Raw genomic sequence first — 27,390 nt, forward strand, 5'->3', positions numbered from 1 at the left:
CTGGGAGTCTAGCCCTTGCCCACACCTCCACCGTCCGTGCATAGGTAATGCTGCTCCAAACCTTCAAACTGCTGTTGTTTTTGCTCTGGTTTTCGTACTGTCTTAGGAGAGAGGCTAGAACAATTAAGAAATCCTTAGTGGTTAGGAGCAAGGCTGTCATTGCCCAAGGCAGTGCGGCTTGATTGGAAGAAGACCATTGTCTCAGAGGAAACTTAAAACATCAACTTAAAAATTGAATTATGAAAGCGAAGGAATGAAAAGCATAGGCCTGTCTTACGGAAGGGTTCAGAAGATGTTGATGGAATTATGGAATGAATTAACTTGCCCATGCCAGCTGAGAGTGCCCGAAGACCGGTGTTTGTCATTGTGCCAAGCCCCTCATGAGTCTCCCTGGAATTGCGTTTGCATCTCTTTTGTTCTAAGCAGCTGAATTCAACAGCAAACAACTTAGGGGTCAAGTGCACGCGGACAAGGGGTCCTGGAGAAGATGAGCCTCCCTGAGGTTCAGAGAAAGCAAGTTCAAGCAACAATCACACCACTTTTTAGCTGGCAGGTTGGCAGCCTTCATAGGTTGCTAAGATGATGAGGAAGTATACATAGTGCTCCAGGGAGTATAGATTGCCACAACCTTTGGGGACTGTCTTCTGGCTGTATTTATTCACAGTAAAAACATATGTATATTAACCATAAAAAATCCTATTTTGGAGACTTTATGGTACAGAAAAATAAATACGTCAGAGCAGAAGGCTATATGGAGAAGCATATTTATGGTACCTTTAGTTAGAAGAGGGAGAACAATGGGAAACCACCTGAATGTTCAGGAATAGGGGAATAATTGGATAAATTATGGCACAGGTGTTCTATGAAACATTACACAACTAATAAAAGAACACGTTAGATGCAGATATATGGGCCTGGAGGTATATTTGTGATAAATGGTTAAGTGAAAAAAGCAGATTGCAAAGTAATATATGGGATATAATGCCATTTTTACACAAAATAAATAAATTCCCTTAGATGCATGTCTTTAAGTGGCATTGGTTGGTAGGAATGTGCAGAAAGCAGAGTAATGACACACAACAGTGTACTAACTGTTTATCTCAGTGGGATATAGAGAGATTTCTGCCTTTAACTTGGCGTACTTCTGTATTGTTTAGGCTTTCTGGGGGTGGTGTTCTGTAATTTCATCATTTGCAACAAAATAAATCTAACACAGTTTAGGTCAAAAGGGGAAAAAAATCTTCCCGTTTGGTGTGGCTGGATGATGCTTCTCCTTGTCTATGGATGGGCAAGTGGCTGTGATTGTAGTCATTTATTGATCACTGCCTTCGGAGCCAGGCACTGTGCGAAGAATTTAACTTGAGTTATCACTCTGGGAGGTCAATGCACAGGAAGAAATGGAGGTCAGAGGGGTTAAATGAGGTGCTCAAGGCTACACAGTCAGAGCACCACAGAGCAGGAATTGGGGCCCAAGAGTGTCTTCCTTTGAAGCCACAGCCTTAACTCCCTACAAAATCGCCGCTCTCTGCACCAGAGGCGGCTCCCTCCTGTCCTTCCAGCACACGGTTCCCCCTCTGGTCCTATTTTTGCTTGCATTTTTCTCTCTGCCGATACATTTGGTAACCACTAAAGGGAACTAACCTGTCGTTCTCAGAATAAGACCCGAAACCTGTGCGGGTACAACTTTTGCTTCCTGCCTAGGCAAACAGGCATTTTTCATAAATGGAGATTCAAAGTCCCCAGGATACCAGGGAGTGGGCAGCTGGCCTCTGCGGTGCACGGTGCCTGGTCCCTTGCTGTTACTTCCCAGTAGTCAGGGGATGGTTTCTATTTTGTTTTCTTTTGATTTTTATCTTCTGAGGTTTTCCCACTGACTCCTCTTGCTTTCTCTCTGGAGACAAAGAATTCTGCGGATCTTTATCAGCAATCTCAACTATGCAGACGTCAAAGAATTTCCTTGCTAGCAATGTCCCCGGCACTCACCTGGCTGCTCTTTCTACAAACGGAGGCCCAGAGAGGTTGAGCAACTTGTTTGAAACAGCAGCCGGCTCAGGAGCATATCTAGGAGCTAAGCCCCATTCCCTTGGGCCGCCGTTCTGCACTCAAGGTAACCAGGGCAATCACACCTGACATTTTTGCCACTTTATTCTTTCCTTTCCACTTTGGGCTTGGCTTTGACAGCCAAAGCAACTACAAATGACATGTTGTTGTTGTTTTCACAATTTTTTGTTACTTTAAAAAATTTACTTTTATACTGCCATCTGAAGGAGCACTATTTCCAATTTCATTTACTTTAAATTTTTGCTGTTTTGTCACCTCAGTTTTTAAAAAGAAAGAAATAAAGAGGGCCCAATGCAATGGCTTAGTGGCTAAATCCTTGCCTTGCATGCACTGGGGTCCCTCTTGTAGAAGAGGCCTTGTTTCTCTACTCACTATCATGGGACGATCTCACCAGCTACTGAAAGGGTGAGTGGCTTGATCTTGAATTTCCTGGTCTCCAGAACTCAACAAAATAAATGTTTGTGAATAACTGTCTCAAACACTGAATTGTCAACTTTGTGTTTTCATTTGAAAAGCACAGAGACAGGACAGATAGAAAGTAATTTTCCATCTGCTCGTCCACTCCACAAATGCTCGCAAGAGCTGGGTCTGATCCCAGCACAAACCGGGAGCTTGGAACCCCATCAGAGTTTTGCAGGTGGATGCAAGGCATCTAATCCTTGTGCCATCACTTGCTGCCTCCCAGGATGCAGATTAGCAGGAAGCTGGAATAAGAAGCAGAGCCAGACTCAAAATCAGGTACTCAACCCAATGTGGGCTGTGGGCATCACAAGTGCCATATGCCCAGCTCCTGAACTCCTGTTGTTTCAGCTGCCTAGTCTATGGTCATTTGTTCAAGCAGCCCGACAGTGCTCATGAGGAAAACAGAAAATGAAAACCATAATAAGTATTGACAATATTTTAAAAACTTAGACAAATGTGGAGGAAGCAGAACTGTCATACACAGTGTAAGTGGAAATACAAATTAATACCTTCAGATGTCCAAAGAAGTTCAAAAGACGTAATGCACATATCCTGTGACCCAACGATCTGTTTTAAAAATTCATTTACTTTATTTGAAAGGCAAAGTTACATAGAAAGATACAAAATTACAGAGAGAGCTCTTCCACTTGCTGGTTCATGCCCCAGATAGCTGCAAGTCAAGGAACTTCATTCAGATCTCCCACATGGGGGGCAGGGGCCCAAGCTGCTTTCCCAGGGACATGAGCAGGGAGTCAGATTAGAAGTGGAGCAGCTGGGACTGGAACCAGTATTCATATAGGATGCCAGCATGGCGGGTGGCAGCTTAACCCACTATGCCACAACATCAGCCCCAGCAATCTGCTCCTAATAGACTCACGCAGAGATACCCATAGAGATGTATAAAGACGCAAAGCACTGGGTGTGAATGGTGTCACTATTTATAGGACAAGAACTGGAGGCAACCTACATGCTCATCGTTTGGGGAATATTTAACAATATAATTTAACTCTCATTCAACTATTAAAATCTTAAATATGGATTATTGATGTACAGGAGCCGGGAAGGTTAAAAATACAAACCGGCACCCATATGGGACCCTGGTACATGCAAAGTGAGGACCTTAGGCACTAGTCTATTTGAGCCTGGTGTCATAGCCTAGTGGCAAAAGTCCTCGACTTGCATATGCTGGGGTCCCATGTGGGTGCTGGTTCGTAGCCTGGCTGTTCCGCTTCCCATCCACCTCCCCGCCTGTGGCTTGGGAATGCAGTCAGTCGAGGACAGCCCAAAACCTTGGGTCCCTGCACCTGCACAGGACACCTGGAAGAAGCTCCTGACTCCTGGTTTCGGATCAGCTCAGTTCAGGTGGTTGCAGCCACTTAGGGAGTGAATCAGCAGACAGAAGATCTTTTTCTATTTCCTCCTCTCTGTAAATCTGCCTTTCCAATAAAAATAAATAAATCTTAAAGAATTAAAAAGTACTGTGTATTTATTTGGAAGTCAGTTACAGAGAGGGAGATACATAAGCTAGATCTTCCATTTGCTGGTTCACTCCCCACATGATCTCCACGGTCAGGGTTGGGTTAGCATCAGCACCGGGGCTGGGCCAGGCTAAGCCAGGAGTTTCATCTGGCTCTCCTCTGTGGGTGCAGGAGCTCAAGCACTTGGCTCATCTGCTTTCCCCAGGCCAGTAGCAGGAGGCTGGATCAGAAGCAGAGCTGCCGGGATGTGAACGGGCACCAATACAGATGCTGCTGCTGGCAGGCCTTCATCATCTACACCGCAAACGCCGGTCTCAGCTGATTCTCTTAGACATTTATTTTCATTTTATTTGAAAGGCAGAGACAAACTGAGAAATTACTTATACCCACTACTTTATTTCCTCGCTGCCTGCAGTGGCCAGGCCCTTTCCTGGGCCAGGGGAAAGGAGGGAGCGCGGGATTCTGAGGCATTAGCAGGAAGTGGCGTCAGGACCTCAACCCAATCACTCCGATATGGGTCGCAGGCATCCCAGGCAGCAAACTTATTGCGTCAAATGCCTACTCCAGGCTCTGGGAGAATATTTTGTAAAAGTTAAAGCTTAACTTGCTGAAGAATGAGTGAGAACGTGGTGACCTGGCATGGAGGATGAATCCCTCCTGGGGGCGAGTATTGGAATCTGCATACCTGAGACCTGGATCTCGGCACTGTCTGATCCGCCAGGCTTAAGTAACATCACGGATGTAGTTGCTTGCTCGGACGGGCTCTCATCAACACCACATGGCTTTTTTTTTTGACATTTTTTTTTTTAATTTTAAATTTTTGCTGGAAAGAGAGAGAGAAGGAAGAGACAGAAATCTTCCATTTGCTAGTTCACTTTCCAAACAGCTACAACAGCACTGGCTGGCCTGAAGTCAGGAGCCAGGAACTTCGTGTGGGTCTCCTATGGGGGTACAGGGACCGAAGGACTTGGGCCATCCTCTACTGATTTCCCAGGACATTCACTAGTAGGGGGCTGGATTGGAAGTGGAGCAGTTGGGACTCCAACCCATGTCCGTATGGTATGTTGGTACCCCAGCAGGAGCTTAACCAATTATACCACCGCATCATTCCCTTCCCACCCCAAACGCTGTCTGAATACTGATTCATAATTTTGGCCTGTGGCCACTGGGTCACTGGTTAGGTTCCTTTGGGTTTGTTTGTTTGATAGATTGGGATATGAGGGTGTTCAACCATGTTGGTCAAGGCAGTACAACCAGGGATGGCAGTGCTAGAGGTCCCTCCGTGAGCCTCCTGGATTGAGCCAGCACTGGATTTGTGCCCCTCACTCTGCTGCCCCTGTGCCCGTCTGTGTGGAGCCTCCTAGTGTAACGGCGATTGACAATAACAGTATCGGCTCACCTGGCTGTTGGGACGAGTAGAAGTAGTAATGTGTGCACGGTGGTTGTAACAGTGTCAGCAGGTTACAACACAGTGTCGATTGTGATACTAAGTGTCATGGGCGGCCCAGCGGGGTTTGGCTTCGGCAGGTGTTGTGCTGGTTGTAAAGCTAAACGAGGACGTCTAGGATAGCCTATATGTCTTCTCACTTATTATTATTATTTTGCCTTCCTTCAGTTCAACCCACCTGAAACGGCTGGCTCTTCCAATTTTGGAGGCTTATCAGTCAAGAAGTTTGCTTGACTCCACCTGTTCCAGAGCAGGCAGTGCCTCCGGGGACCCCCTGGCCGTGAACCTCCAGCCCCCAGTCCCCCACACCGGTATACAGGCTCTGGAGTGAATGAATCCTAAAAGGGCTGTCTGCTTCCAACATCACCCCAGTGCAACGCCGGGCCTGGAGCGAGAGCTCAGGGGAATCAGATACAATGAATGAATGGAGAGGGAGGCAGGCTCGCAGTCGCTCCGGCTCCGGCGCCCCAGCTCCGGCATTTCTGCATTGGAATGCAGTCATTGTCCCCTGGGTGAAGTGTATTGAAACGAAAGGGCGAATCCCGTGCCCTTCTACTGCACCCTGGTTGCCGCCTGGGTTCGAATCCCGCGACCTCGGGAGAGTGACTCGATCTCGCAGGGCCTCGATTCCCACCCTCCCTCCCCCCCCAGGGGAGAGGCGAAGAAGGAAGCTTCGATCGATCGCCAGCTACTCTCTCCGGAGCACTTGGATCCGCGGCCTGGCCCTTAGCAAGTCTTGGCTCGGGCGGTCGGGGGGACAACCGGCGTGTGAAGCAGCCACGTCGGGCACGCCCGGGGGTTGGAGATGGGCGTCCCTTTCCGATCTCCCAGGATCGCTGCCCCGCGACTGGGCCAGGGGACCGCCCACGCGGGGCAGCCAAGCAGCAGCTCCCCGGCCGCCCGCACTTCTTTCTTTTTCCCTCTCCGTCTCCCTCTCTCCTCCCTCTCTCTCTCCCCGGGCCCGGAGCTAGCGAGCCAGCCGCGCTCGGCTCAGCAGCGCCTCCCGCGAGGACACGCCGCCGCCGCCGCCGCCGCCGCCGGGCCCCTCCCCCGCCCGCCGCCCCGGCCCCCCCGCGCGGCCGGCGCCCGTCACGTGACGCGGCGCCAGCCAATGGCGAGGCGAGCCGCGGTCGGCGGCCGCCATTGCTGTCAGAGCAAGCGAGCCCGGGGAGGGAGGAGAAGCGTGAGGCTGACTGGGGAGGAGGAGGAGGAGGAGGAGGAGGAGGAGAAGGAGGGGGGGGTGGGGGAGGAAGAGGAAGGAGGGGACGTCGCTCGGCTGCCGGGGTCGCCCGCTGGCTTCGTCCGCACCCCCCCCCCTTCGCGAGTTCGCGCTCCGCCGCGGCGACTCCGTGGAGGAGGAGGAGGAGGAGGAGGAGGCGGCGGCGGCGGCTCCGGGGCTCGCCTCCCCTCACGCGCCGGCGGGGCCCGAGGGGGGGGATCGGTGGTTGGAGATAAACAAGGCGGCGGCGGCGGCGGCGGCTGAGGATCCGGGAAGGCTAGAGGAGGCGGCGGCCGGCCCCGGGAAGCAGGCGCGGCGGCGGCCCTGAGAGGCGGGGAGGGCCGGCGGCCGCGCGGACAGCGCCCCCCGCCGCCGCCGAAGAAGCCGCCGCCGCCGCCGCCGCCGCCGCCGCCGCCCGAGCAGGAAGGAGCCGCGCGGCCGCCGCCGATCCCCCCCCACCGGCGGCCCGGGCCCGCCGCCCCCGGCGCGGCGTCTCCGCGGCGCCTCCCGCCCGCCCGCCGGCCCTCCCGCCCTGCTCCTCCTCCTCCTCCCGCCGCCGCCGCCGCCGCTGCTGCCGCCGCCGCCGCTGCTGCTGCTGCTCCTCCTCCGGCCCCGGCCCCGGCCCCGACCCCGACCCGGCCACTCCGCGCTCCCCGGCCCGGCCCGGCCTCGCCTCGGACACCTCGCTCCGACATGCCCCGCTCTGGCGGCGGCCGGGCTCGCGGAGGATCATGACTGCGGCAGCGAACTGGGTGGCGAACGGGGCGAGCCTGGAGGATTGTCACTCCAACCTCTTCTCGCTGGTGAGTAGCCGGGGCCGCGGGGAGGGAGCGGCAGGCCGGGGACGCGGAGCGGTGCGGTGCGGTGCGGTGCGGTGGGTCGGTGGGTGGGGAAGGGGGGTCCCCGCCCGACCTCCGCCGCCGCCGACACCAACTTTCTCCTCCCGCCGCCGGGACTTCGCCCCTCCCTCGCCTCTCTCTCTCTCTCTCTCTCTCTCTCTCTCTCTCCTCTCTCCCCGCCGCTGCCGTTTCGCCTCTCGGCTGATTCTCACCCCCCCACCCCCCCTTTGGATCGTCTCTCTCTGGCCTTGGATCCCATCCAGTGTTTATTTGGCTCTTTAAAAAATCATTTGTGAGCGCGGCGCTCGGCGTGGAATTTGCATGTGGAAGTCTCCAAGCTGCGGATTCTGGGTCGCACTTCGAACGCCCACCCTCTGTTGCAATCACACCCCTCTTCCCCTCCCCTCTACCCCCGTCCCCCCCCCCCCCTCCTCCTTGCCGTGCCTTCCCTTCCTAAATGTGGAAGGCTTTGCCTGGTGCTGCCCGCGTCTGCGATCAGCAGTCCTTTTCCCTCCTTGGGGCTGGATCGGCCGCCCGCCTGCCTTTTGAATTTTTTTTCTTTTGATTCCACAATGACACCTGCAATTTCGCCCGAAAACAGTTAATTGAATTGCGATTGTGTGGGGAAAGGACTCTTGCTACCCCGAGCTCCGGTGCTTGTAAACACGGACCTGCCGCCCGCCTCTCGGGGCTCCCCGCGCCGGAGCCGGTGGAGTCAGGGCCCCGAGCTGTCGGGAAGGCGGAGAGAGCTTTACCTCCCTCTCCTCGGATGTCTCTTAATTTTTGTTTTTCTTTAATTCTCTCTTCTCACAACGAATACACAAATGCACACACAAAAGCAACAAGCTGGGCAGTGTGATAGCATCGCTTTTATCTGCCTTCGCCTCTTGCACTCTCGCTCTTTGATAATTGACAACTTTTCCTCTGGATTTGCATCGCCTGCCTTAATCTGGAAGCAGTTTAGGGTGTCAATTGTTCTCGTGGAAGCCCGGCACCCGACGACGGCGTCTACAGTCATTGAAATTAAAAATGTATAGGGCTCCAGCAACTCTTTCCTGGCATGCTGGTGACATTTGGTGGTAAATGCCATCTTTGCTTTTTATTGGGTCGTATTACCTAGCTCTGAAAACATTCACGTTGTTAAACCTGGCGTTTGGACTAATAATTGCAATGCGTGGTCTTTAAATATGTGCTTTGTGCATGAGTTACTGTATGTATAGCTATGTGCCCGAGAGACTACGAATTTGTTTAAATATTGAGCAAAGATTTGTAAACAGATGTAAGGCAATTATGTTTCAAGCGTAGAATATAATTGGAAAATTGGCAGAACGCTTTATTTAATTTAACCTTAAAAAAGCCCCAACTTATTTTAAGTTATATATCCAGTTTTTTTGGGGGGGGGGAGTGAGGAGGGCAGACTTTTGGAGAACATGCATGTTGGAAATTATTTTCTGTAATTCCTGCTGTAGATAGCAGCATTATTCTTAATCTTTGTTTATACTGGATAAATAATTTAGTGTTCAAATTGTAATTAGTTAGATTTAATTATGGGTGGCATAGATGCTTTTTTCCCTTTGAGGCTAGTGGAGAAATACAAAATCTTGCCAACTTTTTGAGTGGAAGTGTTATTAAATATGTTACGGCATTTGTACAGATAAATACATTGCATTTGTGGGTTTTTTTTTTTTTTTCCTACGAACACTGATACAGTGTCGCTGCTGCTACTGTGGTGTGGAATCACTTACAGTTTTTTTAACCATCAAACATTTTTATCGCGTTTAATCTTAACATTAAATTACAAGTTGCGAATCTTCCTCTCCGCACTTGTGATGGTTTCCCTTGATCTTTTCATATATGGCAATGAAACTCACTTTGCTTCTTTTCTTCCCATCAATCTATCATTTGCCCTTAGGTTGAGGAATGTTCATAGATTAGCAAATGTATTGATTAAGGAACATTAGCAATTTTTTTTTTTTTGTTGGGTGACTGGTGACCACATCGACATAGCTACAGGTAATTAAAATAACCAAGTGCACCGATAGTGGGGGGGGAGCGCCCACATGGTCCTATGTCCTGCTGACTATGAGGGCTTGTGCATGTGTGGATTCTGCCGGGGGGCGGGGGGTCTGCTGCTCCTACAGCTTGTCTCCAGGACATTCCTTTTTGAAAAAGCTTCTGTCGGCGATGATGTCTCCGATGAGATGCTGGGGGTGCTTCTGGAGAAGCTGTCCACGGAGGGGAGTCTCTGACCTCCTCAAGTAGTGTGCTGTGGGGATTGATTTCTCAGATCTCTCTACCCAGGAGTTGCTCTTGAATACAGTACTTCTTTTTAAGTATAATTGTCTTTAGAAAATTTGAACTATAAAAGTACAGGAATGTTAAGGCTTTTTTTTTTGACTTTAAAATGTACTTACATTCGCTTATACGTGGAGAGGGGATAAAGTGCAATTAAAAGAAATTCTGAATTAAACTGCTGACTTAGTGAATTTTTCTGCTTCAAAATTGAGCATTTTTCTTGAAAATCACGTACAGCAGCCACCTGGGATATCAAAAATGTTACCTAAAATACATTGCATAGAATACTTAATTCCAAAGGAGAGCTGATGGGCTCTTGTTGAAATAAAGCAACTCTTAATGTGTTTAATAATAGCTTATTTGAGAATATGGTGTTTTGGCTCAGTTTTCTTTTTATTTGTTTACTTTTGAGCAAGGTATTGTTTATATTTACCTAGGTGCTCTTGTTAGTGTAGATGGGAGTCGAAGCCAGAGAGGAAAGTGCCAGGCACAGTAAGGACCCACCCGTTTTGTCACCTGGTGGTGTTCATTATGGTTTGGCAAAAGTTGGCTGTGCAGTCAGCTGCCTTAGGATCTTTGCGAATCTTTTTTTTGTTTTGTTTTGTTTTATGATTTTTCTACTGCACAGCATCAAATTTGCTGAAATCTTTCCTCAGCCGCCTTCCCCCTTTGCCAGCGTGTGAAGAATGCCATTGTGTGTGTATGATATGGGTCATTGTATGTGTTTCTTATTCTTCACTGCTGTGAGATTTGTAGCTACTGCATTAAATGCGGGCCTGGCTGTGCCTTTGTGACTCAAAACTGTTTTCTCATGCTGTCCATCACAGCTCTGGGTGACTCTTGTTACATATTCACTCAGTTCTAATTCAGTTCAGGGTGTTAAATCTGCCTTTTTGGAAAGCTTAACAGTGCGCCCTGTGGGATAGGAACCTACCCTTGTGGAAGACATTATAATTTCCAGATGTTAAGTATGTATTTTTGTTTTCATATTGAGATAATCTGATGCAAGTGATTCTGTGACCTCTAAGTGGATTTAAGTATATGCTCTTTGACATGAGGGAGTGATCTTTAATTCTTAAATATGCTTGTTCCACGTTTATGTTGTTTTATTTGCTTAGCATCTTTCTGACTGATAATTGGGTGACGATCTCGAGTTATTGCTGAAGCACACATGTACACATTAGTACTTAATTCCTGATGAAGGTTATTAATTTTATATTTGAAGCTCTTAACGTAATCTGTTGTTGACCCGGTTTCTTTCTGTTTTAAGAGATTATTTTTTTTTTGCAGCAGGGGGAAATAGTTGTAAGCACAGAAACTTTGGAATCTATTCTTTTGTGCTAGAACTAAATGGGGAGCACCATCAAATGAAAGAAAAATGAATGAGGTCTTTACTATTCTATATTGCCAAGTATTACATACACAAGAGGTGTTTTCTCATCTCAACTTGCAATTTTAGCATTTATATTTAAAGCATCTTTTTTCATGATGATTAGTTGTAGTCAGTGAAAAGATTTATAATTTGCTAATGTGTGCTTTCTGTTCAGCATTTGTTGTTAGCAGCACATGGTGTTAGAGTATTTATATATTTTTAATGGTAATAATTGCCACCCAGTAATAGTTGCCATATTAACCTCCAATTGCTAGTAAATATTTTAAAGTACATAATAGACAGCAATTTAAGGCGTAGTGTAGCAGTTTACTGGACTGTTTTAAAAGCCATTTGTATGTGTGATGAGTTCATAATTTTAAAGAGAAAATAAGGTTCTAAGATGTGTGTGCTTAAAGATATTTCTCTGCTCCTGGGGAAGACGTGAGGTTGGGTCTGTTTCCTCCTTGTCAGGATGGACAGGGCACTGCATGTAGGGCAGTGAGGGCATTGAGTTTTTGCCAGATGTTTACGTAGCTTATCACTCTGCTTTGAAGTGTTTTAGTCATTCTTTTAGGGATATATTAGATATTTATATGAAGGAAAAAGGCTTTTAGGGCATTCCTTTGAATAACATTAAGTTCTGGTAGTGGGGTTTTATCAATTAGTTGTGGAAAAATTGATTGATCTTTTTTGTTCCCTGGCTAATTTAGCCTAGTTAATTGTGAGTTAATTGTATTCATCAAACACTTTCAATGATCTCCACTTGTGAGATTAATAAAGAAGATGCTCTGTTGCCAGTTTATATTATGCAAAAATAAGTTGTGATATTCATTAGCAAAACTGAAGTTCATGCCACAGTTCCATTTTCCAAATGATTTGAAATTGAGATGAAAGTGTTGTGTGGACAGTAATGACGTCAGATACCTGGATGTGTAGGAATGACTGATTCAGCTGTTTCTCAGAAGTTTGATTCAAGACAGACTATGTGTTTTGGGAAACGTTTTATTTGTTTTTTATAGAAGATAATAGTAATGTTCCTTTTTTTAAACAACGTGTTCCTGTGTCTCCCAAAAGTGGATGACACATTTATTTCAGAGGAGCTGGCCAGTGAGAGATTAGATGAAGCTTATGAGAATTAGTAAGATGGTTGGATATTAAATATTGAACTGTATATTGCGATCACTTATTAGAACTGGAGGAGTAAGGTTTCCACAGCATTGCTATTATTAGTTTGGTTTATTTTTGAGACACAGTGTGTACAGATTTCTTCTCAGACTCTGTATAGTGTTGGCCACCAGCATTTCTGTTTTGTCATTTTATAAACATTTGTATTTCAAGAATTGCATTTAATACATTGCAAAGTGAGATAATTGGGTAGCCTAAAATGTGCCTGTGGGGGTATAGTTAAAATACACACTCGAGCATACACATGCGTACACACATTTGTTCCATAGGACTTGCTTAGAGTTTTAGAATTAGTCAATATTTGTAATGGACTTTTAGGACTTTTTTTCCTGCTTGAGTCATTTAAGTTTTTTTCTGATCCTGTTCAGATAATTTCCTTTTATAATATATGCTTTCATTGTTTATTTGAAAGATTTGAGAATGTTAGCTTTGTGTTGTTGGGGGAATTCACTTCATTACATAGGGGAGATGATATTCCATTAATCTTGGTAAATATTAACATAAACGAGGAATTGTAAATTCAGACTCATTTGCATGAATGAAATATGTATGCCTGCTCAACTTTTGTTTAGTATAAAGTCACGAATGTGTATCAGCATGCTTTTTAATCCTTGCTTTAGTTGAAACAAAAGTGGCTTTAAATTGTGTTAAAATCTTGTTGTATGTTTATCTCAGGGACAGTTCCCATATTCTGCTACAGTGTTTTGTTGTTTGATTTTTAAGATCTCTGTAGGATAGAGCAGATTCTGTTCTCATAAATTTTAATAGTGCTCGGGCCCAGTGCGATAGCGTAGTGGTTGAAGTCCTCGCCTTGCACACACTGGGATCCCATGTGGGCGCTGGTTCTAATTCTGGCAGCCCCCGCTTCCCATCCAGTTCCCTGCTTGTGGCCTGGGAAAGCAGTCCATGATGGCCCAAATCCTTGTGACCCTGCAACACCTGCGTGGGAGACCTGGAAGAGCTCCTGGCTCCTGGCTTTGGATTGGCTCAGTTCAAGCCGTTGTGGCCGCTTGGGGAGTGAACCATTGGACGGAAGATCTTTCTCTCTGTCTCTCTTCCTCTGTATATCTGCCTTTCCAATGAGAAAAATAGATAAATCTTAAAAGAAATGTAATAGTGCTTCTTTAGACAGTCCTAAATATGCATTGCTATCAGGGTATTTTAGTTTTCTGGAGTAGGAATTTTTTCCTTTTTAAGCTGCTAGAATACTCTTCAGAGTATATTGGAATTCTGATCTGAAAAAGAATTAGATGTTTTTCCTTTCTTTCTGGATGAGAGGAGAATCATTGGCCCGAGTGTAGATGTTATTGGTGTCTCCGTTGTAGTTTATTATGTATATTTTGCAATGTCAGCTTTCTCATTCTGGATGAATTGTGGTGGAATCTTATGTAAAATTATATTTCCACTATTGTGAAATAGCACAGAGTCTTGCCTGAAAACTTTCAACATTTTTGTGATTTTGTTTTTTTAATAGAATGCAAGTCCATTACTGGTCAACGAATGTTGATTTTATTACAGTTTCATTTGTGTCTTCATTTTGTATGGTTTAAATTTGTAGATTTAACTTAAAAGATAAATAATAACCTTTTAGTTGAATATTTCTTTTAAAATCTTCAGTGGGTCTTTTTACTTCAACTCTAAAATATATTGTTAATCATGAATATATTTGAGGCAGTTATTTGACATTAAAATTAAGTTTGTGGAAGATATTTGTTTCAAATAAAATGTGTACTTTTGAACAAAATTTTCATATTGTTGAGTAGGAATTTAATAATAAATTGTTAGTCTAAATTATTACATTGAACAAAAGTCATTCCATCCCCCTCTCCTGAAGAACATTGATAGATTGGTGAGGAAGTGTTTTTGAGAAAGATATGTGAGGCTTCTGCTTGTTTGCAGATTATTTAATGTATTAGGAAAGATTGATCAGAGAACTAACAAATAAGGTATTCAAAACTGTGATTGGTGTGACAAAACATTTTGTTGACAAGTCCTATGATTAAGGCCCCCAAAAGATGTAAGACCCACTTAGAGATCCTAATGCTCGAACATTGCAGTGCCCTTCCTGCGCAGTACCTCTGCACAATTCTACACCTTTTTTTCAGTCGTTTAAATGCCACTTCTGTGGTACTTTCTCTGATGACCGCAGAGACTCAACTGGTCCCTCTGCTCCTTGTGTGTAACTGTTTCTGAGTACTTCTGATAAGCAGATGAGCCTCTTTGGGCAGCAACCCCGCCTCCTATCTTTACAGGAAACATTGTTGCATTCATGTTCTTCCTTGTTAGATACCCAAGAAGTATTTGTTAATGGAGCAGCAGGATAGTTAACTTTCCCTCAAATTCCCAAAGGACTCACGGCCCTTTGGGGTTCTCATCACTAGTGTGCTGTTTTTAGTTCTTCGCTTATTTGAAAGGAGGAATGACAGAGGGAGAAACACAAGAGAGAAATCTCTTTTCTGGCTGCAGGCAATGTAGGACTGGGCCAAAGCCTGTGCTCACCCACAAGACCCCCTTGTGGATGACAGAGACTCTGGTGCTTGAGCAATCATCTACTCCTCTTAATTGGCAGGAAGCTGAATCGGAAGTCCTGTAGTTGGGACTTGAACCAGGCACTCCAGTATGGCATGTGGATATCCCGCAGGGCCACAATGTACAGCCCACACGTGTACTTTTTATTTGAAAATTTTAGGTGCTTGGCTTTGTGTTCCATATTATTGAGACTGTCCATAATGTGGCTTGGTAATGTTTTAAATGAAATCTAGGAAATTTCCATTGAAGAATTCAAACTTGATTGTGTTATCATATCAAACCTCAAAGGAATAGGAAGTCAGTATTTACATTTTCCATAGCATGATAAACGACCTATAAATTTTGCAACCTGTTGTGGATTTTGTTTGAGGCTTGATATGGAATTTTTCACTTTCTGTAAGCGATATGGGAGCACCTGTACTCAATCTTCCGTTGTAAGTTTTCATTCCGTGAGAAAAGTAAAGTGGGCATCGTACTTGTAACAGGGAAATGTAAGTTGTATTCATCATTTTTAGTAGAGATTAACCAGATCCTGTTGATTGTTTAATATTGGCTCAGTTTCTCTTTTGAGAACTTGGTGAGAATATGGACAACACAGTGTGAAAAGTCATTTTGAGCACCCTTTAAGGGACATATTTTGAGTGATTAGGCAGTTAAAAATTGTTTCTATTTATTTGAAAGGTAGACACAGAGGAGTAATTTGCTATTTGCTGGTTCACTCCTCCAAATGTCTGCAACCACTGGCACTGGGCCAGGCTAAGAAGCCTGGAGGCCAGAGTTCAGATTGGATTTTCCACATGGAAAGCAGAGACCCGAGTGATTGGGCCATCGCCTGCCGCCTTCCAGGGTATGCATTAGCCGGAAACTGTAGTTTGGAACTGGGACTGGAACCTTGGACTCTGGACTCTGATATGGAATGCAGGTGTCCCAAGAGGTAGCCTAGCTGCCGAGACAGGTGCTTGTGCCTGGGTAATGTTTTTAAATAGAAAGAGATTGCTACTAAATTACAGCTAAAGTCAGAGTGGCAATAGGCAGTTAACCAGCAACTTGTAACACTGAAGTGATAGCAGTTTTCTTTGCACTTTTTGTGTTTTTTTTTACTTTTTTTTTTTTTTGAGGTAATGAGTAGAGGATTAAACTGCTTCTTTTGTCTTTATAAGTTGTGATCTAAAAGCTGGAAATTAGTATTTATGACTCTTTGGTTGGTACATATTGTTCAGAGTTGTGTGGTTTGTCTTTAATGTGCTAGATGATTTTGTTGAACTAAGTCTGAGCCCGTGATTGGCTGAGGGAGCTGAACTGTGGCTTTTATTTGGTAGTTTAGGCTATAAATTCCTTGGCAACTCCTGAGTGATCTTTGAACTTTAAGTAGTGTTTCCGTTAACATTTTGAGATTTGTCTCAGGGAATGTCAGACTAGTACTTAATAAATATAGTTTTCTTCCTAAAGACTAAATCACGTTTTAGTCTGACATGCATGTCACAACTCTTACTATGTTTTGAACAGAGACAACTCAGGCACTGGTTAATATCTATTTTGCATTTAATAATGTGGCAGTATCTAAAAGTATTGTTTAGTCCTTGCTGAAGGAAGGAAAACCCTCTCACAAATCCTTAGTTTTTGTATTAGTCACGTTGACTATGAATAGTGTTATGTTTTATCTAGAGGTTTAAAATTTTACCTGTAGGTATTCTCTAGTATTCTAAAGTGCTAAAAAGTGAATTTATAAGTTTGTTTTATAAAATAACCTTTGACTTGTGTGTTGCTACAGATGATAGTCAACCTATTTACCTTGTACTGTTCTTAATTACATGTGTGTTAGAATTCAGCTACTGTTTTTCACAGTATTTTTATGGGCATTGACTTGATGCTTAGAGTGACTGGAGTTCCTTTGCTCTGCCCACAGTGCAGGCAATCCCAGCCGACTGCTGAAAGCCTGTGCAGTGCCTGGCAGAGGGAGCAGGACCACCCCCAGCTCTGGGTCTGGCACGCCATTACTCTTAGACAGAGGCTTGCAGAGACTGGAGTGCAGGAGGGTTCCTGCAGGAAGAGCAGCACTTGGGAGTGAGGATTGAGGGCAGATCTTGCCTGCTTTCCTGCAGGGACCTGCTGCTGCTGTCATTTTGCTGATACCCGTCTATTAAAATGTTGACATTAGTGGCAGGTTCTCTGCTGTCACCATGAAAAGATTGTCTTTTTTGCCCTGTAACTCCCTCCCTTTTCTCCTCCAACTGGAGACAAAGTTTCTGCTTGATATTTTGTTTGGTAAATGAAGACTTCTGAAACTCAGTGAGATTTCAAGGGGAATTTGAGGGTGTGCTTGGATGGTGTAGTCAATGAAGTGATATCTAGAAATGTTGAGTTTTTCACCTGCAGTGTTTGAGATCAAATTAGCTTAAAGGGTTTAGAGCCTAGTTTGTGGGAAAAAGAGCTATGGATGCTATGTGATTTCTCAGATGTTACATTGCACTTTAAGTACCAAGGGGGAGAAGCATGGATTGCATGACAGCTGCAGCCAGAAAAACCCCACAGGGCTGGTATTCAGCTGCATCTTCATGGTGGATGTGGCTGGAGAGTCTTACTGAAGACTCTAGGATGCTTTTGTGATTTATGGTCCTGGGTCTTGATTTCCTTTTTAAAAGATTGTACTCAAACTTTCTGAAATTAAATTTTTTTAGGTGGAAAATCTGAAGCGTGAGCTGGCCAATTTAGATTAAGAAATGGTGATGATAAAGTAATAAAATAGTTTTCCAAAATAACTGAATTTGGAACTTAAAATAACAGTGTTATATTACGCAAAATGCTAATGACTAAAGTGACATGTTTCAGAAACTGGACAGACGTGAATCTTAAATGAGCAGATGGAGTATGAAACTAAAATGGGAGATAATCCAAGATGATATAGAAAGTATTATAAGAAACAAATTGAGGAGAAGCGAGTATGTGAAGTGGTGTTCCATGTAACAGTGTGTTAAAGCCTTGCTAGGACTGCTCTCTTAATAGATGAATTAGAATTGTGGAACGGTGTAGCCCACCAAACTTTACATTCTGTGCAGTTAGAACAAATTTGTTTGGTTTAGGATTATTTCTTGTGAAGCCTAGGCTTTTTACATTTCAGATGTAGGTATTCTATATGGCTTGGGTGGACACTATAATTTACTTTCTCTGACCAACAACAAAAGAAACATTCAAGATTTTTAAAGAAAGTTGTGCTCGACCTTAAAGGGGAGAGGTTAAGAGTGAAAAGGGTTTGCTGCTTGGGCAGCTTGGCAGTTGGAATCACTGCATGTGACAGTTTAGGATGGAGCTTGGATTATGGAAGGCAGGGATGGCTGGCAGGGTGAGCTAGCATGAATATTGTTTTGTGAAACAAGCAGGGCATGGACAGGGTTAAAAAGCCTGAAAGGAAGGTTTGTGATCATACACTGAGGAGCAGCAGTGGTGCAGGACAGAAGATAAGAGAAAGATACTCCTTTAAAGAAGAGGATAATCTATTAAAGAGTCTGGCTGGAGTGTCAAGAACCCAGGAGACAGGATTAGTACTAGTACAGAGTGTAGATACCTCTTAGAAGTCAAATGTTTGGGATCCAATGCAATAGACTAGTGGCTAAAGACCTCGCCTTGTGTACACAACATGGGTGTTGGTTCATGTTCAGTTGCTCTGCTTCCCATCCAGCTCCCTGCTTGTGGCCTGGGAAAGCAGTTGAGGACGGTCCAAAGCCTTGGGACCCTGTGCCCGCGTGGGAGACCTGGAAGAAGCTCCTGGCTCCTGGCTTCGGATTGGTTCAGCTCTGGCTGTAGTGGCACTTGGGGAGTGAATCAGTGGAAGAAAGATTTTTCTATCTCCTCTCTGTATGACTGCCTTTCCAATACAAAAAAAAAAATCTAAAAAAAAAACTACCTTTCATATACAAAATCTTTTTTTAAAAAGTCAAATGCTTGAGAATATAAGAGAATCAGTGTGAAGGAAGCAAGGACCGTCTCTCGTAGCCTGAGCGCTTCTTGTATTCAGAGATCAGATGTTAAGCTTGACCCTGAGTAAACAGCATCAGAAACCTTTACATTTTATCTGATGATGATTGATTACAAGTACTTGATTCTTTATTCTGCTTTAGTGATTATCTTAAAGAGTTTAAAACTGATTTTTGAATCCTGCCAGAACTCTGACACACTTTGACACGGATCAAATATCATAGTTGTTGTTTAGAATTGGTTTTGCTCCTTTTGCCTTGGGATTTCTTTTACAGACAATTTATTCCCCAAATCTTATCATTTTAAAAATATTTTAAAATATTTGTATTCTGGCACGGTGGCTCGTTTGGCTAAATCTTCACTTTGTAAGTGCCAGCAGTACGGGTGCCAGTTCATGTCCTGGCTGCTCCACCTCCCATCTAGCTTCTTGCTTGTCGCCTGGGAAAGCAGTAGAAGTCAGCCCAAAGCCTTGGGACCCTGTACTGGTGTAGCAGACCCAGAGGAGGCTCCTGGCTCCTGGGTTCAGAATTTATTTAGGATTTTTCCTTATGGTCAGTTGCCCTAATCCTTAGATGTTTTATCCATAGTAGGGAAACTGCTAACTGGTTGTTTAGATTATATATTACAAAGGCATAGCAAGTATTTTTTGGTTTTGAGTTAAGAAATATTTTATTTGGATATTTGGATATTTTCTCGTTACACTCTGATTTCCGTAGATGGTTTTATTGTTCTTTTTTTTCTTTAGTAGTTTTGATATTGAAAAAGGAATTCAAATCCTGTCATAAAAGTATTGTGATTTAATCCTAGAATTAGGGATATTTTATTAAGATTTAGCTGCATAATATATTAAACAAGTATGAATAACTACTTTAAGGCATTTCAGGTTCATACTATGCTTGAGTAATTTATCACTTATAATTTTTTTAAATGCTATACTATTTACTTATTTTTCTTGGAAAGGCAGATTTAGAAAGTAGAGATAAGAAAAGATATTCCATCCACTGGTTTATTCCTCAAGAGGACACAGTGACAGAGCTGTAAGCCAGGAGCCAGGAACCTCCTGTGGTCTCAAATGGGTGCAAGGTCCCAAGACCGTGAGCCATCCTCCACTGGTTTCCCAGGCCACAAGCAGGGAACAGCTGGGATATGAACCACTGCCCATATGGGATGCTGGCACTTGCAGATTGAGGATGGCCAGTTCAGCCATTGTACTGTCCCCTAGTGTTTAGAATTTGTACTGGCGCATAGATCTATGTCATAGCTACTGAGGAGCGTAAGTATTCTCTGAAATACAAGTCCTTAGGTAAGATTTGTTACTCAAGCCACAGTTTTCAAAGTATGTTGCTTTACATGAAAAAGATGCAATCATCTGTACAGATTGAATAAAGTGTCATGACCCCAAATAGCGAAAATCAGTGGTTGTCTATAAATCACTGGAGAAAGATGTGTGGACATGATATTTTGTTTTCTGTTAGTGACTTGGTTGTGAAACTGAGCTTTGAAGCCCAGACAGATGGTTTTTTCCTTGAAGCTGTTTGCAGGATCTGATAACATTTAGTTCATCAGTTGGGGGTGATTCTCTGGAGAACCTGTCCTTAAACTGGCTCCTTTAGCAAATTGTATAAATTTGTTTTGAAATAGAAATATTTTTCTTTTGATGAATAGCTTGTGTTGGCAGTTTCTGTAGTAAACCCAAGGAATATTCCAGATGAAAAATGAGTGACACTCACAAAGGTAGACATTGATCAGCTAAAGTAATTTGTATTTTGTTGCTAAACTTTCTCATTTGGTGGATATGATACACTGTTAAGTACCCAGAGCTGACAGTATGTTAACACTCATTTCAGAAAATAACTATTATATTTCAATTTTGGAATTAAAACTGGTAATGTTTTTGTATAGCCCAGCCCAGTTTTAATGTGTTAACTTAGTTTAATTGTTTTATAAAAGATTGATTTGTGTTATCTTGTATGGTTGAGAGAAGTGAATTTATCATTTACATAAATAATTAGGTAATACAGTAGTATAGGTCTTAAAATATTTCTAGACATTGTTAGACATGTTCTTTTAGACTTCATGACTTTTTATTTAATACCATCTCTTTACTAGATGGGAGACAAGATGAAAGGTTTATGCCAGATTGGATTATGGGAGGAGCTGCGAGTTAATTCAGTGTGCAGAGAAGCATGCATGAAGGGTTTTAAGGAGGGTAATGACATGATCAGATTTATGTTTTAAAGAGAAACTTGTGTGACTTGTGGAATATGGATATAAAACAAAAGAGAAATCAGGACAGGAAGAGGCTCTCAGAAGGTACAGGAACGAGAAATCCTGCAGGGCCAGGAGGAATGGGAACAAGGAAATGGATTTATATGTACTTTGGAGGTAGAATTTACAGGACTTTGTGACCAATTTTGCATTTCACAGGAGAGAAATCAAATGGCAAACAGATGTTCCTGGTTTTCTTAAATTTATTTTCTTGTACATACAAAAGAGGGCCCAGCTTGGGAGCCTATTGGTTAAAGCCCTCGCCTTGCACACACCAGATTCCATATGGGTGCTGGTTTGTTTCCTGACTGCTCCGCTTCCCATCCAGCTCCCTGCTCGTGGTCTGGGAAAGCAGTTGAGGATGGCCCAAGGCTTTGGAACCCTACACTCGCACATGGGAGACCCAGAAGAAGTTCCTATCTGCTGGCTTCAGATCGGCTCAGCTCTGGCTTGTTTCGGCCACTTGGAGTGATGGAAGAACTTTTGTCTATCTCTCCTCTGTGTATGTCTGCCTTTCCAATGAAGATAAAGTGAATCTTTAAAAAACAAACAAACAAAAAGAAATAGCAACACCTAAGAACCGTACATGTTAAGCAACAGACTTCTTGGATCGCAGGTGTGTGCATAGGAAAGTATTTCCTGAATCTGTTCCAGTTGTTAAAGGAAGCCCTACAGAACTCAAGTTTTAAGCAGGGAATTGTGAAATGAAAGTAAAACTAAGGTTCTTATTTGTAACTGACCTCTTTCCAGAAGAGACTTGAGTCCAGAAGAATACGATTTATTTGGGTCTGAGGGAGGCAGAGGTAGAAGTGAGGAAGAAAGAAGTGGCCAGATCTGTGAGGTGGGTCTAGCAGGGCCTTTGGCAAGTGGTAGTGATTGGAGACATGATTCGGACTCTGGCAGAGCTCAAGAGTGAAGCGTGGCATAGCAGAAGTAGGCCTGGAGGAAGCTGGTAGGAAGAGAGAACATCGAGTGGCAGAACCCTACAGCGCTTGGCGTGCCCCTTCACCTTTAGCTACTAGAAGCTTTGTCTCAGAGGAGTTAGTTAGGGTTAGAGCAGATGCCGTTTCCTTGTGCAAACCCGCTCCATGATGTTTTAACCATAGAAGGTTCGTGTGTTTTAATTCTGGGCCAGTGACATTTTTGGTGGGAAGATGAAATACGTGGCTCCCCATAGCCCTATCTTGGAGCCAGAGAAGAATAGAGAGGGCATTTGTGAACAGCACCGAACAATATTTAGCATTGGTGCCTTTTTTTATTCTGATTTTGTGTTCTTTCAAATTTTTATTCCCATTGTTCTGTTTTTCCCTCTGGTCCTTGGTTTGCCTCCTGTGCATTATGTTTATAGTTGTGGAGAGTGTGATGATTGTTCCATGTTGTATTTTTGTTTTGCCTTCTGAGAAGCCTTTCTCTTCCTTCCTGTCCCTCTCCACCCTCCCTTTACAGTTCCTTGGTGCATTTCTTGGGCTGTTCCGATGCTCTGCAGCCATCCCTTCACGGTTGCATTTTGACTTTCACAACCCTGTCCTCAGTTAAATGCAAAAATGTACATATGCACTCCAGAACCTTTAGCTGTCCCTGCTTGGTGTGGTGGGGGACCTGTCCAGTGGTACCGAGTGCACTTAGAGGCACAGTGTGCATTGTGCTGGCCATTGTCGGTTAGCTGTACATTTCATTTTTCTTTCCCCATGGGGAGGTTTTTCCTCTGTAGTTAGAGCAGTGGCTTGGTTGCAGTTGTCATTTTTAAAAATTTCTTTAAAAAATTAGCATGATATGGTGGCATATCATGCTAATCCTCTGCCTGCTAGTGCTGACATTCCTTCCTGGTGCTGGTTCATATTCCAGCTGCTCTACTTCTGATCCAATTAACTGTTTACAGACTGGGAAGGCAGCAGAGGAAGGCCCAAGTTCTTTGGACACTGTACCTACCTGTGAGACCTGGAAGAAGCTCCTGGCTTCCAGCTTTGGATCAGCTCAGTTCTGGCCATTGCTACCATTTGGAGAGTGAACCAGCAGATGGAAGAACTCTGTCTCTCCTTCTCTCTTTGTAAAATCTGTCTTTCCAAAAAAAAAAAAAATTTTTGAAAAACTGTAAAAAATTGCTCATGTTTCAGCCAGTCCATTAGATCAGCTTTACCCCAGGTTTTCTGTTTATGTGCACGTTTTTGTGCAGAGATAGAATTACAGTGAGTGGTTCTGTATTCAGCTGTGCTCACTAACATACTTCCTTGTGGTTATAATTTTTATAATTATAATTGCATTTGAAAATGTAATTTCTTTTCTAAATTTAATAAGAAATTATGTAATTGGTCTCAAATTCAGATAATATGGAAGTATCTAACATAAAACATGAAAGTTTTCATCCCCCAAAGAAAGGTTACTCCCAATAGCTTTATTTGTATCATTCCAGGTTTTTGTTTTTTTAAGATATATATATATTCCAAAATACATACATACATACATATATATATTCCACATTTCTGGGTGCCTGTATACATATACAGGTTCAGAATTTTTTTTTATTAGATGTTGAGTAGATTGAAAGTAGCATGGCATAGTGGGTAAGGCCGCTGCTTGGGATGCCGGCATTCTGAGGCATCCTGAATGGGTACCGTTTCTTGTCCTGGCTGTTTCTGGATTCAGCTCCCTGGTTTGTTTGTTTGTTTGTTTTTTAAATATTTATTTATTTTTATTGGAAAGGCAGATCTACAGAGAGGAGGAGACACAGAGAGGAAGATCTTCCGCCCGATGATTCACTCCCCAAGTGAATCCAATCCGAAGCCAAGAGACAGGAGCTCTTCCGGGTCTCCCACACAGGTGTAGGGTCCCAAGTCTTTGGGCCATCATGGACTGCTTTCCCAGGCCACATGCAGGGCAGCTCTCTGTTAATGCCATGGGAAAAGCAGTGGGTGTGGCCTAGTGTCTGGCTCTTTGCCACCCACTGATGAAGCTCCTGGCTCCTAGGCTGTTATTGCCATCAGGAATTGACCCAGGGATAGATGATATTTCTCTCTTTCTGTAATATTCATAATAAATAAATCCTGAAATCCAGCATATGCAAGAAAGGATCATGACATAATTATACCCAGTTTAAGAAAAAGCATTGGGCCCGGCGTGGTAGCCTGGCGACTAAAGTCCTCGCCTTGCCTGCGTCAGAATCCCATATGGGTGCTGATTCTAGGCCCTGCTGCCTTGCTTCCAATCCAGCTCCCTCCTGTGGCCTGGAAAAGTAGTCAAGGAGGCCCAAAGCTTTGGGACCCTGCGCTCACATAGGAGGCCATGAAGAAGCTCCTGGCTCTTTGCTTTGGATTGGCTCAGCTTTGGCTGTTGCAGCCCCTTGTGTAGTGAATCAATGGATGGAAGATCTTCCTCTCTGTAGATCTGACTTTCCAACAAAAGAAAATCCTTAATAGAAAAAAAAAATCCCAAGAAAGCCTAAGTTTGGTTGTTCACTGGAATTTCAGGCTGGGCTGTGGCCTTTTGGTTGACTGGAAAGCCTTCTGCATTTGGTTCCAGTGTTAAGATTCTTTAATTTTCATTCTGTACTACACTTACACGTTAAATTTTAATAGCTATTTCCATAGGCCATTTTGAAGTTTATGTTTCTATGGGAAGTATTTAATGCTCATTCTCTCTTGGCCTGGAATGGATCATTTTAACTTTTGCTACTCTCAGCATGCTCAATCTCTAAGATCAATTTATTGATTTCTAGTGGGGTTCTGTGACCTTTTCATACCAAAGAGTATACTGATTTCTACTGTGATTTTTTTCTAAAGATTTATTTATCTTATTTGTATGTCAAACTTACAGTGAGGGAGACAAAGGAAGAGCGCCTCCATCTGCTGGTTCATTTCCCAAATGGTGGGCTGCTAAGGTTGGATCTGGGCTATTCCAAATTTGGGAGACTAGAACTTTGCTTGGGGCCCAAGGACTTTTGCTACCCTCTGCTGCTTTCCCAGGCCAAAGCAGAGGGCTGGATCAGAAGTAGGGCAGCTGGGACATGAACCGGCACACATATGGGATGCTGACACCAAAGGTAGAGAATTAGTGTGCTGTACCACCACTCTGGCCCGAGTCTTACCTTTTTTTTTTCCCCCTTAGGATTTATTTATTTTCATTGGAAATAAAAATATATATAGAGAAGCAGAGACAGAGAGGAAGATTTTCTGTCCAATGAGTCGCTTCCCAAGTGGCTGCAGTGGACAGAACTGAGCTGATCCGAAGCCTTTTAAAACCAGTTAAATCTCCAAAAACACTGTTGGTTTTTAATTTTCTTGTATTTCAAGCTATTTCCTAATAAGATTCTTTGTTTGAGGACAATTGTTTCCATCCCGTGCACATCCTCACCTCAAAGCTCTTGTGTTTCAGAGAGGACTCCTGTGTCCTAACTGCTAGCCAGTCACTTGTGTTTCTTATGTAGTGGTCATATTATCTGCATGCTGCTCTGCTGTTTGCCAGGGAAGGACATTGCAGAAGAAATGTAAAAACTTGCTCAGATTTATAAAGGAGCCGATTCTCGACTTAGGGCCTGGACTTGTGCCTCGTGTGGGGTGCACTCTTTCTTGTAAATTTTTAAGGACTCCACTGAAGCTCTTCATTGCTGTTCCAGATATTATTGGCCTCTTTGTTTCCTAAGCCTTTTAAACATTAACAGCATAGACCATATAATTTAGTGCAAGCATGAAAGTAAGAATCACTAGAGCATTTAGATTTGCCTGAGATTAATGGTGTGATAATACAGTTTACATTTTTTAAAAGTTTCATCAGAGATTAATGGAGTAATAATGCAGTTTAAAATTTCTTCCCTCAGAGAAATGCGATTTTTTTTCTCTTTGTTACAAATTGAGGTATCATTTGCAAAATAAAATAATTAGAGTACTTTATTGTCTTGATCAATGAATGTAGCAAGCTAAAAGCCTGTGACATACCTGTATTCTCAACAAAAATTTATCACCCAGCTAACGTGATTTAATTTTTAACATAATCATGTGCTTATTTAAAAATAGGTAAATAGCTTAAGCATAGTAGAAATTTTTTTTCTTTTTATCTATATCTATATCTACATCTATATCTATCTATCTGTCTATCTATCTATCTATACACATATATGTATGAGGCCTAATGGTAGATATTTAACAACTAGTTTGATCACTGAGGGGGCTGAGGATTTTCTCTTCCTATGGTGTCATCTTTGTTTTTTTTTGTCCATGGTAACTGTTGGAGCTGTAGTCTTCAGGGTGACAGTCTGGATAGGAAGGAGGAGGAAAAAATGAGAAGGAAATTTCTTAGAGCACTCTGTTCATACCTGCCTTTTTAAAAACAAGAGGCTCTCAGAATGTGCTTTGGAGGGATGACTGTTATGGTGCAGGTTAAACTACTGCTTGGACCACCTGTGCCCACGTTGGAATGCCTGGATTCACGCTCCATTTCTACTGCTTCTTGTTTATATATTTTTTTAAGAATTAATTTTTATTGGTAAGGCACATTTACACAGAGAAGGAGAGACTGAGAGAAAGATCTTCTATCTACTGGTTTGCTCTCCTAATGGCTGCAATGGCCACAGCTGAGCTGGTACAAAGCTAGGAGCCAGGAGCTTCTTCCAGGTCTCCCATGTGGTGCAGGATCCAATGGCTTTGGGCCATGTTCTGCTGCTTTCCCAGGCCACAATCAGGGAGCTGGATGGGAAGTAGAACAGCTGGGGCATGAATTGGTACCCATTTGGGGTGCAGGATTAGCCAGTTAAGCCATGGCACCAGTCCTCTCCATTTCCACTTCTGAGTCTAGCTTCCTGCTGATGAGTGGGTAAAGGCTCAGGTTCTTGGGTCCCTGTCACCCGTGTGACGGACTTATTACTGACTTCCTGACTCTGACCTGGCATAGTCTTAGTTGCTGGAGGCTTCTGCTTTTCAAAGAAATCAACTTTTTAAATAAAAACTTTTGTTACAAATTATTAGAAATCAGCTTATTATTAGAGCTTATTTTCATAAATTTCATTGTTACATAAATTTTTTATATTGAGATAATTTACGTGCAATAATATACCCATTTTAAGTGTGTAGTTTTACAGATTTTGACAAATGTATTCACCTGCTGAAATCAAAGCAGAGGACCTTTCTATGATGCAGTAAAGTTCTTATGTGATGTGTTGCAGTCAGAATGTCCTTACCTCCTGCCCCCCAGCTCCCCCTCTAGTCTTCCTTCCACCTCCAGGCTGTCATTGGTCTCTTGATAGCATAGAATCATTTTTCTTTCTTTAGAATTTT

At 43.5% G+C, this 27,390-nt stretch overlaps 1 protein-coding gene across 3 annotated transcripts in view; it reads left to right on the top strand.

Annotated features, from left to right (window-relative positions):
- Positions 1-7,267: 7,267 nt before the first annotated feature.
- Positions 7,268-27,390, top strand: part of MED13L (mediator complex subunit 13L) — a 210,022-nt gene continuing 189,899 nt past the window's right edge. For all 3 annotated transcript variants that reach the window (XM_040986937.1, XM_040986938.1, XM_040986939.1), the window contains exon 1: positions 7,268-7,470. In XM_040986937.1, the coding sequence (XP_040842871.1) occupies positions 7,399-7,470 (72 nt within the window). In that variant the 5' untranslated portion in view covers positions 7,268-7,398. The remainder of the gene's footprint in view (positions 7,471-27,390) is intronic.

This window comes from Ochotona curzoniae, unplaced genomic scaffold (assembly GCF_017591425.1).
Source record: "Ochotona curzoniae isolate NIBS_2020 unplaced genomic scaffold, NIBS_Ocur_1.0 contig_46, whole genome shotgun sequence".
Lineage (NCBI taxonomy): Eukaryota > Metazoa > Chordata > Mammalia > Lagomorpha > Ochotonidae > Ochotona > Ochotona curzoniae.